Source organism: Prosopis cineraria, unplaced genomic scaffold (assembly GCF_029017545.1).
Source record: "Prosopis cineraria cultivar Desert tree isolate PC_DT_omini unplaced genomic scaffold, ASM2901754v1 PC2, whole genome shotgun sequence".
Classification (NCBI taxonomy): Eukaryota; Viridiplantae; Streptophyta; class Magnoliopsida; order Fabales; family Fabaceae; genus Prosopis; species Prosopis cineraria.
This window is the reverse complement of record NW_026555333.1, coordinates 573,176-593,075: the sequence shown is the minus strand read 5'-3', so window position 1 is coordinate 593,075 and position 19,900 is coordinate 573,176. Positions and strand designations below refer to the sequence as shown.

General features: G+C 36.2%; 3 protein-coding genes across 3 annotated transcripts; 1 reads left to right on the top strand and 2 right to left on the bottom strand.

The window, feature by feature from the left end:
• The first annotated feature begins 13,483 nt into the window (after positions 1-13,483).
• Positions 13,484-14,453, top strand: LOC129301626 (uncharacterized protein At1g76070). The gene has a single exon (XM_054940187.1). The coding sequence runs from the start codon at positions 13,577-13,579 to the stop codon at positions 14,285-14,287; it is 711 nt and encodes a 236-aa protein (XP_054796162.1). The 5' UTR covers positions 13,484-13,576; the 3' UTR covers positions 14,288-14,453.
• A 723-nt stretch (positions 14,454-15,176) lies between these two features.
• On the bottom strand, positions 15,177-16,407 carry LOC129301625 (thioredoxin-like protein CDSP32, chloroplastic). The gene has a single exon (XM_054940185.1). It carries the CDS (start codon positions 16,184-16,186, stop codon positions 15,278-15,280), a length of 909 nt encoding a protein of 302 aa, XP_054796160.1. The 5' UTR covers positions 16,187-16,407; the 3' UTR covers positions 15,177-15,277.
• A 1,760-nt stretch (positions 16,408-18,167) lies between these two features.
• LOC129301624 (24-methylenesterol C-methyltransferase 2) lies at positions 18,168-19,679 on the bottom strand. The gene has a single exon (XM_054940184.1). It carries the CDS (start codon positions 19,641-19,643, stop codon positions 18,402-18,404), a length of 1,242 nt encoding a protein of 413 aa, XP_054796159.1. The 5' UTR covers positions 19,644-19,679; the 3' UTR covers positions 18,168-18,401.
• Positions 19,680-19,900: the final 221 nt, after the last annotated feature.

Here is a 19,900-nt window from a genome sequence, read left to right as displayed (position 1 = left end):
TGATTAATTAGGATTTTGGATGGTAAACTGGTGTTTTGGCTTGTTCTGTTGTTGAATGGATAGGATTGGGTGAAAGAATAAAGGTTCAGAGTGAAGCGTGCGAGTAAAAATGAGATTTTTCTTACTATGCCATGGTCAAGTGGCATATACTGTATGTGCCATGACATATGGCATAAAATTTTTAATAACCTAACATGAGTCAACTCATGAAATCATAAGGAAAGGGAGAAAAGGGAAGGAGGGAAGGAGGAGACAAGTCTTTGCTAGGGCTTGCAATTTTGGAGAACTAGAGATATGTTCGACCAGTTGCTTACTAGGTAAATTTCATACCGCCCTAAACTCCTATTCAACTTTAATTTCTCTTAGTTTGAAATATAGAGAAATTAAATCAAAAAATTTTAAGGGGTTGTTTTTTTACTCTTTGGTAATAAGAAGATTCTTCGAAGTTAAACTAAATTTTTGCAACTAGTTAGGGAATTAACAACTAAGCTTTGAGGTTATAGGCTTGATTTAGCCTAATTTTATAGGTTGGAAAAGGGTGAAAATGTTCACATGGGCAGTGTTTAAGCTAGTAAAAGTGGTAGAAGATTTAAAGAAAATAGTATAAACCTAAATAAGGTAAGTGTAAGTGTTTGGGAGGTTAATCACGATCAATTATGATGATTAGTTTTTTTGGTCAATTTGACAATCGACTTATAGTACTAAATTGTGTAGATTAATGTGAGTTTTACATTGGCATATTGAAAAAGGGAGCTAAGGGTTTAAAAGTGCCACCCGTGATTACCATTTTTACAAGTTCCAACATTAAAAGTAATAGAGGGAGAGAGCTAGGCCAAGAGTAATGGGACTATAATATCCCATTAGAGTTGGCGTAATAAATTTAACTATTTACAAATGTTATGATGTGTATAAGTTACCTTAGAATTGCATATCCCTATAATATTTTATGCACTTATACAATTGTGTGTGTAACTTAACCCTAGAATGTATCATTGTATGGCATGTGATGAATCTTGTGGGAGAGGGATAAGATAATATTCTAGGTGTATAACTGCATGTTTGAATGTGATAAGTGTATAGAGTTTAGTTAAAAGTGTGTTTTTTATGTAAATGTGAATTTGCCTTATTATGTGTGTTAAAGGGCAATATGATGGTCAAACTTATATGTGCATATGGTTTTGATTTGATAATTGCTCAATCAAGTGATAGATGTCCCATTGGGTGTGGTCAATATGCTAAAAGCAACCAATGACATTCAGTTTGGTTTTAGAATACTTGGAAATGTGAAAATGACATAAAATGATCATCTGTATTTGGGTGTTTACTTTTCAAAAGAAAAATCAAATTGATATAAAATTAGTGTTGTTAGTTAGATTTGAAAACAAGTTTTGTGTAGGTGCTTGAATCATTCGAATTAGATTTCGTATGCAGAAACAATGCACATTAAAATTTCATATTAGCTAAGCTATTTTGATAGCGAAAGCTGATAAGTACACCATGGTGCATGGTATAGAGTGAGGGCTTGTAGTTCTGCACCACATGCTGTGACATATGGCCCAGTTTGCTGACAATTACTATTAGCACCTAATTTCTTATGTCGTGTTATCTATGCAATTTGTATCCGCCGAGCTTTGATACTTACTTTTAAATGATTTTGAATGTTTTTTAATAGATTTTAGGGACCCCAACTTTCTTTTAAGTTATTTGAAATTCTAATTTTAATTAAATTGATTTCAGTAATTTTGTAGTTAGAAGTCTCCTGGCTATAGTAGGGCGTATTATGAATGTACAGTTTGGTAATATCTGAAAGGACATTATAGGTTATACCTCTTTGATCATACACCATACTAATTTACTAAATTATCCTAATTTAACTTAGTTAATTAGGGTTAAATTTTTTGGATATTATAACACACTTATCACAACTTATAAACAACATAATTCATAATGATTCAACACTTCGTAATCACTTAATCAATGCATAGCCAATCTAGGCTCAATGATTTCTAACTATGTGATCATTTGATAATTATACACAATTAATCACCAAGTGTAATTATTATAAAAAGTCATACCTCATCACTATGTATCAAATTCAAAGCTAAACAATTTTAGCATCATGCTTTTAATTGCTTATGCAAACTATCAATACCACTAATACAATTTTGTAAACTTAATGATATACTCTAATTAAAGTTTTGGTTACCTCTATTTTTTGGTTACTAGCTCAAAAGTCTAATTTGGATTTCCCACTAGAGCTTCTTTGAACATAAGCTCCGAGCACAATCAACATATAATAATAATCTAAAATAACATTAAAAACTAATCATCATTAATTAACCCTTAGTCATGATTAAGGTCTAAACCTCTCATTAAGCTTGATTAACCCTAAAACTTACTTCCATTAGTTTATTTAACTTTCATTAAGGCTAATAAACATCGTTGACTACTCTCATTAGCATGGATTTAACTATTTAGCATTAAGGTTATTATCAAACCCCTCATAAATGGCATTTAATGCTTCCAATAATTGAGACCTAAGGTTAAGAACATTTATTAACATCCATAGGCTTCATTAAAGTCATAAGAATAGCTAGAACCTAGCCACAATTTTGGATATCACTTCCCTACCCCCAGAGATAATAGAAAATGCACCTAAAGAGGTGGAAGGAGAGTGGATAAGACTTACCCAATGATCTAGAGGCTCTAAAAACACCCTAAATGTGAACCACAATTAAACCCTAGTAAAGCACCATTACTTTTACGCATCTTTACACTCAAAAATCCTTTCTAATTATGATTTCATCAAGTGGATTTAAGATTTAAAATTTCATCTCGTTCCCTACAGTGAACTATACCATTCACTATGACAAAATGCCCTTTAATTTGGGCCTAAGACAGCCCAAAACCCTCTTAAACTATATTTTAACCCTTTTAGGAGATTCAATAGGCTAAAAAGGTTGCCCAAACTCCAATATTAACTCTTAATTATTATGATTAACTAATTAAATTTTTTAATTAATTAATATAACCCTTGAATTAAAATTTGAAATGTTACACATTGTATAAAGATATTTTAATCCAAATGACATTGTAAAGTTTTTCCAATTTATCTAGAGGGAATAGTGGCCTTACAATTCCTAAGAAGGTATTTATTTTGTTGATTAATAGGCAATTGAATATTCATATTCATCAAATTGAGGTATAATAATTGACCTTTAATCCTTACTTTATGTTGTGCTTATATTTTATCTTATGTTTATATTTTTACATTTATCATTAATTAACGGCTAAAGTTTTATTCTTTCATGTCTAAAATATTTGATTGGATATCTATTGATATTTTATTTCATTGAATAGTCAGCAACCATAATACTCCTGAATTTGTGATAAATGAGCAAATGTTAAACCACTTTTGTAATAGTTCTTTTATAAAAGAAAACTTTATGAGTCCAATGCCAATAAATGGCATGGCAAGAAAAAATCTGTTGCTATAAACACTATAGCTATGATTCAAAAATTTCATGGGACCAGAGAAAAAGCTTTGATAGCATTGAAAAATGTAACATTCTCACTTCATTAAACCCAATTAACCCATAAAACTCATGATAATTAAAAGATTAATTCAAAGAATGATTATCAAGGTTTAGTTCAAAAGTAAGGGATCCTAAGTTTTTTAAATGATTGACTTTAAATCCATCAAAATTCTTTATATCAAAGTAAAAATAAGTTTCAAAAACATGGGATACCTTAGAGGGTAAAAGAAGTCAAAAACAAGTGAAAAACAACTCACTCAAGGTGTGACAAAGTAGTGCGCCGTGGCTCGTGCACACTGCCCCATAGCATGTTGCTCTCTATGCCACATGTCGTGGCTCAGCGCCATATGTTACAGCATGTTGCACAAAAATTCAACTGATTATGCTGTTGTTTGATAGTAGAATCGAGGGAACTTTTGACGCACTCCAATTCTCCGTTCAACATTTGAATGACGTGATCTAGGTATCTATGAAAAACTCTTTATATGAACTAGCTAATGATATGGGTTTCACTCTCAAAACAAGTTACACTAGGAAGATGGATATTCAAACACATTTTTAACGGCTTTTTACCACTTTAACACAAAATAGGTGTCTAGAACCCCCATCATGTGCCAAAAGCCTTTTCTAACACTTAGACCATATCCATTAGACCTGAAACTACCAATACAACACATCACAAACACTACATTAATAGTATAATAAAATTTCACTCCTCAACCCCATTTTACCAAAAACAAAGGGGGAGCTAAATTGTCATTGTATTTCGCCCAAATCATTTAAAACATGTTCAAATCTTTATTTCTATACTTGAACTAGTATTTTAGCCCTATATCATATATATCTCAACATACATAAAGATTTAGGCCTAAAATACAAATCTAATATTTCCAACAACAAAATAATGCAAGTGTGATAACATGCATCCTAGAATTGGCAAACATATGCTATTATACAAAATAAACTAAGCTAGAGGCATACAAAAAGGAATATGCTAATTCTTAGCCTCTTTAGCCTTCTCCTTCTCAACACTAGAGCTAGAGCTTAAAAAATGTTAAATGAAAGGAGTGAGTCTAGCCACTCAGTTTTATATCAATTATAAACCAAGTACATGCATAAGGAACCAAGTATGTAAAACAAACTCACATATATCATAAATTGTCATTTATCATTAAATAACTTTTTTATCTCTCATAAACTAGGTGCATTGTCACCATATTTTTATATATGTCACATGACTTATTATTCACGCGACTTGCCACCACTTAACACGTGTGACATGTTATATATTTACTTAGACAATGATCAACCAACCTTATATCCTCCTTATTTTCTCAGACTGAAATCGTGGGCTATAATATTGATTAGGACTCTGTCCGTGTGACTGGACAACCTAAACTCACCAATCGTAAGGTGTGACTTGGCCAAAGATCACATGACTCACTCTCAAACCACAGCTTCCCCTATTCTCAAATCCTTAAGTTGTCTCATACCCTAGGCTATTCTCATCATTAAACTAGTGGAGATAGTTAAGTTCTAATCCCTCGACAAACTATAAGATAGTCCCTCGACAAACTATGAGATAGTCCCTCGACAAACTGTAGGACAAGGTTATACCCTCATACACTGGAAGGCAACCTAATTACCATATGGATTTGTCTCTACTCTCAATCTCTAGACAAACTCTCGCTACTGATCATGCCATAATCAATTACTCATTGTTTTCATTTTTTTTCATTTTTATTTACTCATTATTATAACAATCACATTAGGCTCATGACCATACGCTACCAAAGTATGTATTCTCATCATTTTCTCAAAGTCCATTTCTCATTAATACACATCTATCTCACATAATCATCACATTCATTTTTCTGAAGACATATGCATGTTCATATTCAAAAACATTTTAATTAGGCATTTACATTTCAAGCCACAATAACCTTATGCATATTTAATTTTTCATATACTCATCGAAACTAACACATGCTTTTCACATTAAAAATAAACTCATGCATGTAACATTCACAATTCACGTTCAACAATCAATTAACATATAACTACTCAAAGTAGGGTTTCCTCGCTTGCCTCAAACTTTTAAGAGGTTAAAGGTTTATCCCTAAATCTACTAGCTTTCAAGCTTAAATTTTCCAATCCAATAGGTGACCAAGAGCTAAAATTACAATCAATCAAGTTGAATTTCATCAATATTACCAATTCAAGCATTTAAATCCTCAATCTCCACTTTTAAATTGCCTAACATTCACTCCACAAAAATTTAAGTCTATCCCTTAGGTTTAATAACTACCTTTAGTCTCCAGTAATATTAATGAGCCATTAAATCCCTATTAATGACATCACAATCTTCTAACCACCCATAATAAATGAGATTTTTTAATATTAATGGTGTCTAACAACCCAAGACACCAAAACTCATTATACTTAGGTTTAGATACTATACTCTACTCTCATTAACTTTATTTGAGTCAATAAATTTGGACCCATAACCTATATGGATCGAAATTTTCACTTCCACTATCAAACCCTAATCATAAACTCATAAATGTGGAAGAAATTAGGAGATTAATGAGTGTGATACCTACCTTAAGTGTTGTAGCCTTCAAAATACTCTTGATGTCGTCTACTAGCAAACCCTAACAGACCTTAGCACGCCTCTTCCAGTTTCTCTTTTCTTGCTCTCTATTCCTGTCTCATTTTTGTATCTAATAAACTGTAAAAAATGGCCATGCACCACGACGAATGCATAATGCGCTGTGATGCATGGCACAAAGAGGTCTTCCTCACATCTAAAATGTTTGTGCACTATAGCAGATGATCTTCACACTGTGGCATGTGGCACAACAACATCACTCTTCATTTTTCTTCTCCTTTTAATGCCTGTGTGGCCCACTTTGATATCAGATTCATAATTAGGGCTGAAATATAATCAAATATGATTATTAGACCTCTCTGGCCACAAACCATTTCAATTTACTTAATTATCCTAATTAAGTTTAATTAATCAGGGGATTAAAACTCAAGATGTTATAAAAAAATATTTGTGTAATAATCTTGAAGACTAATAGCTTATAAAGGATCATATAACTGAAAAGAAATAGTCCTTTTCATAGACGTTGGTCTGTTAATTTAACTTTGTATTTAGAAAGGACAATAGGATGGCCGACTTCATGGCTAAGTCAACTCATAATTCTATTTTTGATGTATGCTTTTTTGATGCCCCATGCAATATTTTAAGTTTTTCAATTAGTAATTATCAGTTTTTTCAAGGGTAATTTGGTCAATTATTAATTTAGCAAGATTTATGAGAAATTAATATAGTTTTTGAATTCTTAGACAATCTTAAAAGAGGTTTAGGGCTATGTTTGAGCGGGCCATAGCATGAAAGGGAGTTTAAAATTTTATAGGACTTTCTGTGCCATGTGCTGTGACGAGCGTGTCAATGAGCCGTGGTGCATGTGCAAAATCTACACTTATCAAATTGTGAATCAAACTCAAAAAATAGAAGAGAGAAAGAAGGAACTCGAGAGCAACGATAAAAAGAGACTTGTGGCTACTAGAGATTGCTTTCAATATAATTTTGGAGGCCTTTCAAGCTCATATACATTATGTAAGCTTTCCTTTCTTCTCCCTCTCCCTCATTACGTAAAAATCTGGATATTTGGGGCAATGGAGGTTTTAATTTTAGTTTCCTTAGGTTTAGACCAAACCCATTAGATTATTTAAGGTCTTGGAGAGTTAAATCAAGCCTTTAACCCTAAGTTTATGAGTTTTATGGTTATTGAAAATTTTTGACAAGAGTTTAGATGAACTCTAGGTATAATTTAAAGATTTTAAGACAATATAAGATATTGATTAGTGATTTTAGTGTGTTGGGATGCTTAATAGGATGGTTAGAGTATTTGGGAATGGTTAATATTATTAGAATAGGAATTTGAGTATTTTAAATACTTAGAACCTAGTGAATACAGAGTTATCCGAAGTGATAATTGATGATAGTTACTTGATTGTGTAGATTGAGTATTGCTCGAGCTATATTGTGTGTATAGAACGTGTGGAGCTAACGTTGAGCCACAGTGACCCTTTTGTGTGACAAAAGGGTTGAGGTAACGGAATGACTATTTGATTATATTACTTAATTGTATATGAGTATATATGTTAAATCTACTACTTGAGATTTGATAACCTTGCATATTGCAAAATGTGATTTTGTGCATGAAAAATCTATTTGCAAATGATGAGGATGATGAAAGTTATATATGAATGGATTGAAAAATTTAAAATGTATATGTGATATATATATGTTAAGTGTAGGCATGATCATGTTAGGGAGTGAGAGTTCACCCGTAGGAAAGAGTAATGAAAGTCTATATGACATGTATCTCCTTAGTGTCTAGTGAGGCACGGTATTGGAGATTTTCTCCTTAGTATCCATACGGGATATGGTGTTAGAGAGTAATACTCCTTAGCATCAATGATGCGATGTTAGAGTAACGACACCTTAATTCATGTGCAATAGGGAGAAACCGTAGTCTGAAAGTGGGATAGGACACCTTTGACTGGGTGATCCTACCATTGAAGGTGAGCTCGGATCACTGTGAATATGTACTTGGTCCAAGAGCCTATGATTTTGATTGAGGTGATATGGAGGCTCGGATAGTAAAACGATCATGCTAGTGGTAAAAGATTTATACTGATGAAAAGAATATATGGTGATATGCTAAAAGTATATTTTAGAGTTTTATAATTTTACTCTCTTATAGTTGTCATGTTAATTAATAGTAGTGAATTATTTATTACTAAGATGTTTATCTTATCCCGTGATTATATTTTACAGGTGAGGGCTCCGATAGGGGCAAGGAGAAGAAATGGGCATTTGAAGAGTGAAGAGCATAGTTGTATAGCTCTTCCCTTTCCTCTTTTTAGGTATTATAATGAATATTGTCAATATATAATGCCAACTTAGGAATATGACATTGTTGTGATTATCCTTTGATATGAATTTGTGATAAGGGTATGTTTATCATGGTCCAAGGTTGATATTGTAGATTAAGTGCATGTGCTTGGCCAGGTTACACTTACATGTGATATATTTAAAGAGATGGATGTACCAAAATGACCAAGTTGATATGTGTGTTAGATTTTATCTACCCCTTTATGTTGTTGTGAATTGGGGTTTTAATGGTCATTTTAACTGTACATGCTTAACTGTATGTTATAATTGAATTGTCATATTGTGTGTGGTCTATTTGAGGTGGTCAAAGTGTCTTTGGGGCTAATGGCAATTGGCATTGTGAGTTGGACACCTTTATGTGTATTTTGATATGAAAACAAACCATTTTGGGTTCAAGTGTTCATCTTTTAAACGGATAATTGTTTGATTATGAAACCGGTGTCATCAGCTAGAAGGCTTAAAGATCTTTATATGGACATTTAAATCGCCCAAATCGAATATCGGATGGCAAAATGACATACTTTAGAAGTTCAGAGGGCTGTCATGACAGTAATCTGTTGTCATAATAGTAGGTGCGCGTCGTCGCACAAGGGGCCTTCGAGGGACTCATCCCTCTATGCCATACGCTGTGGCTTATGCCACAGTAGAAGGACCATAATTGTTGAAAAGTGGCTTGTTTTAACCTAATTGGATGTGGTTTGATTTTCAGGTTTCCGTATTTGTTCTAAATTGATTTTTAACCATAGTTTGAGCTCAAACAATATTTTAAAAAGGGTTTTCTTATAATCTCAATATTTTAAACTTATTATCTTTAAACCCTTGGGTTGTGATAATTTCTTTTTGAGATTTTATTTAATTTTAATTATCACAACGGCGTGTATGAGTGTTATCTTGATAATGTTGAGGTGGACATTACACCCTACCCTTTTAGTTAGTTTTCCGTTGAGTGGTTGGCTTGATTTATTTTGTTTTTCTTTGGTGTCTACGTTTGTAGTTCTGCATATATCCTTATTCTGTTGAATGTTAGCTTTCCTTGATATTCAAAAAAAAAAAGCAATAGTCTTGAAAACTAATTAAATTTGTGGCACTTTGATCGTTGGATTGGTTGTAGATATCAAAGCCCTAAAGGCTATTCATTCAAACATCAAATGGCATAAAAGAGCTTGTAGTTTTGAGAAATTTGTTGGCATGGTCCTGAAAACTAATATATGGAGAAATTGATTATGCACTATTAAAAGCACGAGATATACATGTTAGAGTAATAATGACTATGATCACATTGTATTGTAGAAGTTGACAATTGAAAGCCAAAAATATGTTGTCATGGCTATTGAAAAAACAATGGTCTTGCCATAATTGTGGAAATAGTAATATATCCATGGTGATTAAAATTGTGAGCGAATGTTGCCAAAAGCCATATATACAAATATATGTCATTTCTTTGAAAGTAAATGCCAAAATTGATTATCAAGCCCAAAAAAAAAACATTATATATTATAAAAAAAAACACCAATAGTAATCATGATGCCCAAGGCCATAAGTTTGGAGAAAGATGCCAAAAGTTATCGTAAAGCCAAAAGATGTAATTATAAGTCCAGGAGATTATATGCTTGGAAGGCTATATTATTTTTAATTTTCATCGGTATTTAAATTTATTTTGATCAACTTGTGTGAGAGAAATTATTGTAAACATTTGATATAATGATATTAATAAGTTTTCAAAGAGTGATATGAAACCAAATAAACCAAAAAATCATTACTGGTTTTAGACATTAATAATGATATATATGTGTGTGTGTGTGTGTGTGTGTGTGTCTCTGTGTGTGTTGGAATTAAATTCATTTTATGTGTCTTTTGAAGCAAAGAAAAATATATATTTATTCCAAATTTAAATTTGAGAATGATTTCTTAGTTTGAATTAATAGCGTTAATTCTATACATGAAAAATTTATTATAAATGATTGATATTAATTTTGACAATCATTTTTGTAATATGCGCACAATATACATTATAGAAAGTAAAATTCATGAGTGCTTAAATAGTTGGGATATTTGAAAGTAAGTTATAAATCTCAGATTTATTATTCTATATTATAATGTTAATGATCTATATATTAAATCTTATTTTCAAAAATGATGAATTTGTCTTCACATTCCTCTCTAGTTTTCTCATTTCATTTCACCCCCAAAACATCTTAAATCTTTATACTTTGGTATTTATGTATTTTAATTTTAATTCTTATAGATCTATTCAAATTCTTCTTAAATTTCTTTATAAATTCAATGGATAAGTTTTGGGATGTTACAAAATACATGTAAATGAAGTAATGTTTTTCCTCAAATCAAGAGATATTTTGAGAAAATAGGTGGCAGCAAATTTTGAATGTTTCATATCTCATACTTAGAGCATGCATTAAAGAAGCCAATTGAAGTATGTCATTAACCAGTAATGAAAATATGTGTTTGTGTGTGTGTAAGCGATTAATATATAAAAGTTCTTAAAAAATTGTCCATAGTTCCTGAAGACCTAATATGAATTTTTTCAAAAAAAAATTGATAATGAAAATTATAAGTTTTAGTTCCATAAATTTATTTGGTTCGCTGAGGGTCTGAAGGTAATAGTCTAATTAAATTGAAATCCACAATTCTTTGTGAAATAGAAAGCACTTGAGTTTTTAAGTGAATTGTATGCTATTGGGTTACTATATTCGCTCATTGCCATCTTTGAAATACGAGAATAAAAGATGAGTAATTTTGTGTGACTCGCATTAGAGAAGGAGATTAGTGGAATACGATTGTGAGTTAACATGGGTAGATTTCCACTTATATACTTCCTCTTAAAGCCCAATTGGATCTCCCAAATGGATGTCATATCAAAATTTTAAACCAGTTTTAAGTTATAAAAAATTTGATAAGTTTATTATTGATTAAGAGTAAACCAAAAGTTTGCTTATCCAAATAGATGCATTGTTGGCATGACTTGCTTGATATCCTAGACTACATATATGATTCAACAAAAGATTGAAATTATGTATTGACATTCATTGAAAAATCAAAATATTCTTCATGAATAGCCAACATATTATATGATTCAAGATTTAATATGTGTTGTTTATTCTCAAAGAAATTGATTATAAGATCAACAATTATGATTTGGAATGGATATGGATCTCCACATTTCTAGAAACATAGCAAACTCACATATATGGGCCTATCTAGATAGCATATAAACAACACAAATATTCAATAAATTTGACAGATGCACCTATAAAGTGGTTACATGTGGGATTATTATTAGTATGCAACCTGAAATTTCCAACATTATTTAAATAAGTCATTATATTGAGTAAGAAATTTCAAGACTATCCAATTCAAACAATTCCTATTGAAAACTCTGGTGAATTTAAATCTCACAATTTCATTGACTATTATACACTTATCAAAAGCAATTAAAAAGTCTATATTACAGGGAGATCAAGCAAAATCATCTATTAAAACCTCCATAAGTAGCTAGATCAATATATGATAACAAAATTCCCATTTTCAACTTGAGACAACGGATTTGATGTGTCACAACACTATATGCAATAAGCCAACAAAGTGTTATGGATTCTCCCTCGGCAAAATGGCTTTTGGTCAGGAGTTGAAAATTTTCCATCTTAGAATTATGAATATGCAATATTGATTCTTATTGTTCCACGACTATGCGCATACATGGATATACCAAAATAGCTAGGAATAAATGTCGGCTAAAGTACTCCTCCTTGTTTGTCTCTAATAGAAACAAATGGATTTTGGAAACATGTACTGATGATTAGTTGATTGTCATTTGACAAAATATATTACACAAGAATCATCAAGGGAAGTAAATATTATGTTGTAATCTTTTTCCTCAACCAAAATTTTATCAAATTGGGTTTTCCTAATAGGAGTTTTAATGAGGCAACTTCAATATATAATGTGTACTCTCTTTTTTTTTACTGAATTTTTGTCCCATTGAGTTTTTTCTAGTAAGATTTTAATGAAACATAATATTTGCTATGGATATTCAAGGGGAGTATTATATAAATATTATATGATTATATGAGTAGGTGCCCATAACTCTTAATGCTTATAATTCTTCATCTCTCATAATCTTATAATGAATGACCTAGATGGAGTTTCTCATAGTTAATGTCTTATAATCTCTTAAATTTATATATTATATTATTATGTCCTTCTTTATTCCTTTGTAACATTGAAGGCATAGAAATAGAGGTAATAAACAAACTACTATACATCCAAGTGAATAAAATATATTTCCTTGTTTCCTCTCTTGTCTTACCATTCTCTTTTCCTACTTTCTTTCCCTTTATTTTCATAACACTAAATTATTTATTATACTTTGTGCAACGACTCCCTCTTTTGTTTTTATGCCAAAAAGATGAGGTTGATCGCTAATCCTTAATTACATGAATTATGAGCAGTTGAGATTGAAAACATTAGAGTTAAAGCAGAAGCCACTCCATCTGGGGTGGTTATAACTTGGGACGCCGCTAATTGCTATCGTGTGGTGATTTTAAAATTTTAAGTTAATTAGCAGGACTGACCTAACTGGAGAAGGACCATTCTTTGGTCATCATCTTCTTTTATGTTGGAGGTCACGTGGCGTCTTAATGATATGATCAAAAGTTAACCAGTCGGGACACCGGACACGGGCAGAGCCAGTCGCGCGAAGGGTTTAATAATGCTCTGCATTCAAATATTTAGTCTTTGAATAAATCTGCGGAATTTTAAAAATAATAATATGAGTGCACAAATGCGACTTTTGAAGTTTTGTCTTTTATTACCCAAAAAACCAAAGACCCCAGCTGTTTCATTTCATAAAAGATTTGATTAATGGATAGTAGAGCGTTTGCCAAATCACACCAATTTTATTTGACCAAATCCCGTCACCGTCTCCCACCTTTCTTGACAAAATCAAACACATACTACCATGTCATGGTTGAACATGCTGACCTTGTTCATTATTATGTTTAAAGATGAGAGAGTAGAACCCATTCTTCCAACAATATTTGGCTTCTGAGCGATGGAGAAACAGCACAAGCTGAAGAACAAGATCTTGAAGATACTGCCAAAAGCAGTCCCGTTTCAAAACCCTCCTTTCAGTCCAGGCAGGGATCACACCAGAAGACCTAAGAATGCATCCAGGTGGTTTAAAGCATCGATGATTCCGGATGAAGCTAGAACTAAACCCAAGGATGATGGAGGGGGCAATATTGATTCTAGAGACCCCACTTCTCCTAAAGTGTCGTGCATGGGACAGATCAAGCACATGAAGAAACAGGTCAAGAAAGCCAAGGCCAAGAGTATGTCGCTGCCTAATGACGTCGGAGAGGTCAAGGAGGATTCGTCCGTTTTCCGAAGGATATTCCACGGAGCTAAACCTCCTGCTGCGGATCATGGTATGGAGGATGCAGTTGCGGGAAGAGCACCGGTTCTGGGTGCGATGAAGCGTTTTGCGAGTGGGCGGAATGCTTTCACCGACTTTGATTGGAAGGCTCGTGCGCCGGCAGATATGGACCACGACGGTTATTTTTCTGATCAAGACAGAGAAGAGAGTGACGCAGAAGAAGAAGAAGAGGTCATAATTCCTTTCTCTGCACCTATTCTGGTAGGTGGTGGTTGTTACGCTGGAGGAGTGCCTTTACAGCCAAGGAAGGAAATTAATCTGTGGAAAAGGAGGACGATGGCACCGCCGAGGCCTCTTCAATTGAAACCGGTTCTCCGATCAAAGTGATTTTTGCAACCAAAAAAAAAAAATTTACAAATGTAAGTTTGTGTATGTGCACCTTATAATTTCTTCTGATCTTTTTATTACGCTTTTTTGGGGCTTCATGTGGCTGTAAATATATTCTATGTGATGTAAATTTTTCCCCGAGTGACCGGTGGCCGTGTATTACCTACATATGATTATAAATTTCGAAGACATAACAAAAATTGAACCTTTTTCTTCCGTTTAAATTAAACATCGTCTCCACATTCCTATTATACAAACCGACCCGGCCAGCTATATATGAACAAGTTAGGAATGAAACTGAATTTGGTTTGATAATTACTTTCAATATGTTTGGCACATGAAATCTACATATATAAAACGATTCTAGTAGCGGTAATAGTAGATACGTGAATTTTGATGAAGATGAGCAGCCGTTATCAAGCCTTGTGCAACAAATAATTAGAATTGGGCGTGTTGCAATGGAAATAGTGTGTTGAAACGCAGGTTTCCCAGCAGCTGCAAATCTTGTTGTGAGGTCATTGGTTTTCTAGTCGTGAATGAATAAAAGGATCCTCTGTGCAATTACCGTGCCACTTTCTCCCCAAATTGCTAATTGCTGAGTGCTAGCTAACCAAGGAAGGCCAGCCTCAGATTATAACTAATGTAGGTATAACTAGTAAAGTTATGTAGTCTACGCTCATTTAAATTAAACAAACATGATGGTTATTAAATTAAACAAGCGAAACAGGGAAAAAGGTATCCACAATCAGAAGCAAGAGTTCCCCACTTTCCCCTGGATGGTAGATGCAGCGCCTCGATGAATTTACGAAGGGATGCGCGGAAGCATGTATATGTATGTATGTATACATATATACATATATATATATATATATGTTATATTCCACAAACATGGTTATCAAGTCTCAGGATTCAAGAATAATGCAGTACCTCCACTATTTGGTGGATGTATAATGACATTTATCAGGACATGGCAGAAGTCGAGCCAGACATCTAATAAGTGACGCGTACCCCTTGGTACCTCAGAATTTCCCCGATAAGTTCACCTTTTCCAGAACCCACGTACCTTCCACTAATCTTACCGTCTCTGATGAACAAAAACGTAGGCACCTCCACCACGTCCATGTCTCTCAGAAACCGCATGCAGCTGTCGTTCTCGTCCCCGTTCATCCTGGCGAACACCACCGAGTCAGCCATTTGCCTGGACAGCTTGAGCACCGTGGGATACACCTTCACGCAGGGCCCGCAGTGCTTGAGCCCCACGTCCAGAACGATCAGCTTGTGGTCGGCCTTGTGATCCTCTATCAGCTTCTCCACATCATCCCTGCTATGCAGCTGTACCACTCCAGAGTGGTTGTCCCCGTAGTATAGCACGTCACCCATCAGCTGATCCGGACCGATCCCTTCCTCTTCGTGTATCTTCTCCATGCTCTTGTAGAAGCTGAAGTGAGGCACTTTTTCCACCTTTTCTCTCCTGCACAGCTCTTTCGTCTTTTCTGATTCGTCGCTCATTACCAGAATGAAGTCGACGTCGCTGCACGATCGGCTCAGTTCCACCATGAAAGGGTATATTTTGCTGCTCTCGTAGCTGGTCCTGCTCGCGTATTCGACCACCACCAGTCTGTCTTTGGCCGATCGAAGTGCTTGGTCGAATTCTTCGATGCTGTGAACTTTTTGGACTCTCTCGTCGCTTTCAATCTTCTTGGCGCCAGGGGCAGCGGTGGCCCTTGTGATTAAGCGGGTGTGGTGAGGAGTTTTGACTTTGAGTGCTGCTGGCGGGCAAGAAGTGTGTGGCGTCAGAAAAGGTGAAGAAGAAGAACGGGAATGAAAGGGGATGAGCCTGGAGCAGTGGGCGGAGAGGGAGAAGGGTGATTTGACTGCGAAATTGGAGATGGAAGCCATAGAAGCAGGGATTCGGATATCGTAGGAAAGGCTAATCACTTGGCCTTTCAACTATAACCTGCGTCAAGAAATAGCAATGGAAGGAGTGAGGGCGCTGCCATCTTGCCCCGGCTCAAAAATCATATCCGCTGCCCAGGCGTGTGGTTCCCATTGTTCACACTTCACACGCCCTCCCTCTTCTCCGATTTTTTTTTTTTTTCTCTTTCCGTTTTCTCTATTTTCTGGGTTATCTTTCCAACTTTTTCTCCTCCATAATACAGGGGGCTGGGCTATGAGCTTGCTATGTTCTTTGGGCCGCAGCTCCGAGTTGATTTTGTCAAACTATAGAACTCCTTCGGAAATTTTTGTGGACGGACCTCTTTTCTCCGAGATATTTTTGGTTGACATGGGTTAAAAATTCGTTCCTTTTTCCTGCTTTTAATAACTTCGAAAATCGGATATAATAATTAATAAACATTTTTGTTTAATAAGATGCCCAAGTCACAATCGTGAGAAAAAAATTTAATAATAAAGGGTCTCACTTGTCCATGATCAAGACAACTAGAATTAAAACTAGTTTATAAAAGTTTATTGACACCTCAATTTTCTAAAGCAAGTTAACTTGAATGCTAGAATGCTCGATACTAGTGTTCGTAATGCAACAATAGAGCGAATTCCCTTTATATACATGTAATTGATTTTATATATATATATATATAGAGCAATCTTTCTTCTCTCCTGTCTATAGGAAGATTTTTTCCATGCAACTGCCTGACTTGAGATCCAATACCTTCCAAAAAATATAACGGCGCAAATTGTAATCTGACTGTTTATGCAAGCCTCCCTCCACCCTTCATTCGTAATTTTGTTCAAAACATAGTAAACATGTAGATGCATGCCTACACGATGTTTGCATTGTTTACCTTTATTAAATATATAATTTTTAAAAAATGCTCTCTCACGTGTAACCTCTTACTCTAATACAAACAAATAAAAGGGGAAAAAATTATCGACCCACTTTTTTAATGCAAAATTACTCATAAAAGAGGCCATTAATGTTGTTTTTCCAAAAAGTTGGTGTTGAATCCGAGGAGTTAGTTAAAGAAGGAATGATGGTATGGCGGGCAAGAATCATTTTTGGGAATAAGTATATTCGGGGTTCTTGAATCTCGGCGTGGTAATTTAACACCGGTAAGCGTCACAGTGAATGTAGGGTATCCAAACCGACCTACCTACTGTAACATCAGCTGAAACGGAAAAGGCCGGAATGTGGGAACACGTGATCTGGCATCGCGTCTGATGAAAGCACAAAGGAAGAGATCTTTTCGATACGGGACTCCGTTAATCCACACAAGAAAAGAAGAAGAAGAAGAAGAAGAAGAAAGTGGGTGGCTGCGGATTATTTGGGGAAAAGATGCGATTAGGCGAGCACGGGTCACGGGGAACATGACAAGAGAAACGAGCATTGCCAGATCCAAAGCTAGCAGAGCGAGGGTGGGGGACACGAGGGGCGTGCCATCCATAGCAAGATATTTTATATCAAAACACAATGATGATAATAGTAAGATTAGATTCAGGGGCGTCCCAAGCCCTGAATCTGAATTCTGAAAGCCCCGAGCAGAATCAAGCGGTTGTTAGTGGTTGCCACCTAAGCCCTCTCACCCGCCAAGATCCATCACGTCTGTCAGTCATGTGCGCCCCCTTCTACCAACTCTCCTCTCTTCCCTTCTCTCTCTTTTCACCGGCGTCGCCAGATCCAGCCACTGCCTTTGCCTTTCATTATACCACCACGTTCAATTTCCACCGCATCCCTGATCTCTCTTTCTTTCTCTCCAGCCACTCTCACTATTCATTAAAAACTACGATCTCTCGCGCGCGCCCACGCAACACCCATACAATCGCCAAACAGAAAAACGAAATTCCTTACGCAATTCCTTACGCCGGAGAATCAATCAGCCTACAACATAGAGATGGGCGCTTTTAGATCGCCCGCCCGGCCGTGGAAAACAAATTTCGGACTCCATTTATGAGTGCCAACAACATCCTTTCTTTCTGCTAACTAGGACCGGATAACAGATATTGCAGTTAAAACTATACCGCTTGAGCAGAAAATTTCAGAATCTAAAGTACAAATCTCAAGAACAAAATTACACCGAGTTCATAGTAATAATAAATTAAAATTAAAGTGAAAAAGACGAAAAGCTAGAATACGCCTTGGAGGTGTGAGGGTTTTACCTCAAGACTGGGAGGCAGCGGACGGGGGCTTTCTGCAGAGGACCATGTGCATAGGGGAAAAAATTCCGGTCTCGCCGCCTCTGGTCAAATAGTCGGCCGTCTTGAATAGCATCTCATGAACGTCCACAGTCCCTTGGGGTGCTATTCCCAATGCGGCCAGCAGCGTGATGACAATGTGGTTCCTCCAGTACGCGATCCTCCCCATCTTCAGCCTCGTCCACCACGGCTGAGCCGGCGGCTTCGCTAGATCCCGCTCCTTCACCACCTCGAATCCCACCTTACGCGCCGTCTCCGCGATATCGGCGTAGCTTCTCAGCCCCGGCAGAGCGTCCCCTCTTTCAATCCCTTGGATTATCTCAACGTGTTCCGGGTTCTCCGCTCTGTACTTGGCCGTCGTCACCCATTCGTAGGAGACATACAGAGCCCCCGGCTTCAGTACCCGATAGATTTCTGCGTACACCTCCTCCAGCTTCGGCGCGTGACATGTTGCCTCGATAGAGTACGCGCCGTCGAAGCTGTTATCGGCGAAGGGCATCTCCAGGAAATTGCCGCACACGACCTCGCAGAGAGAGTCCAATCCCGCCTTCTTGTTATGCAACCTGGCACGATTCACTTGGTACTCGTTGATGGTGATGCCAACGACTTTGGCACGCGAGTGCGCGGCGATAGCGCGCATGGGCCCGCCCACACCGCATCCAACGTCCAGAATTCGATCGCCGGGTTTGACATCGATGAGATCGACGGCCATCTGTTCGTGAAGTCGCGTGGCATCGCGATGGGATTTACCGGGGATGGAGGGAGAGAAGTGGAAGGACTGGCCCCAGCCCCACTCGTAAATGTCGGTGACTAAATTGTAGAAAGTATCGACAAAGTCAGGGACTTTGTCGGCTGTTTCGATCTCCTTGGGGCGGCGGAAGAAGGACCAGTACTGTTTATATTTGTCTTGGACTTTCTCGGCGGAGATGGAGCCACCGGACAGATCAACGGCGCGTTTACCCTTTTGTTCGGCAGGGCCGAGAATGCAGACGAACCAGTAGAGGCCGCCGGCGAGGAGAGCGCCGGTACAGAAGAGGGCAAGAGAGTCCATGGAGGGAGAGTGGAGAAGGCGGAGATTTGGGGTTAGGAAGTGGTGTTGGTGTGGAGAGAGAGGGTTTGTAGGAGTAGAAGTACTGGCCGATGGCTGTGCACGTGCATCCCGCGTGAATCGGCCTCTCTTGATCCCTTGATTCTCTCTCTCTCTCATAAACAGCTCAGACCCCACGCCCTATCCCATATTACGGTTTTCCTGCGTCACGGCACCATCCGTTTGTTCAGGTACTATTTACTTTTTCTTTGGGCCTTGATTCGGCCATTTCTCTCAGGCCGAAAAATGATTCAGCTACTTGTCTTCGCTTGATTTTCTTTCCTCAATTACGGCTTGCTTCCGATTTCTTTTACACAAGATAGCCATTAAATTAAATTATTATACATATCAAACCACGATATTTATGAGAATAAGTA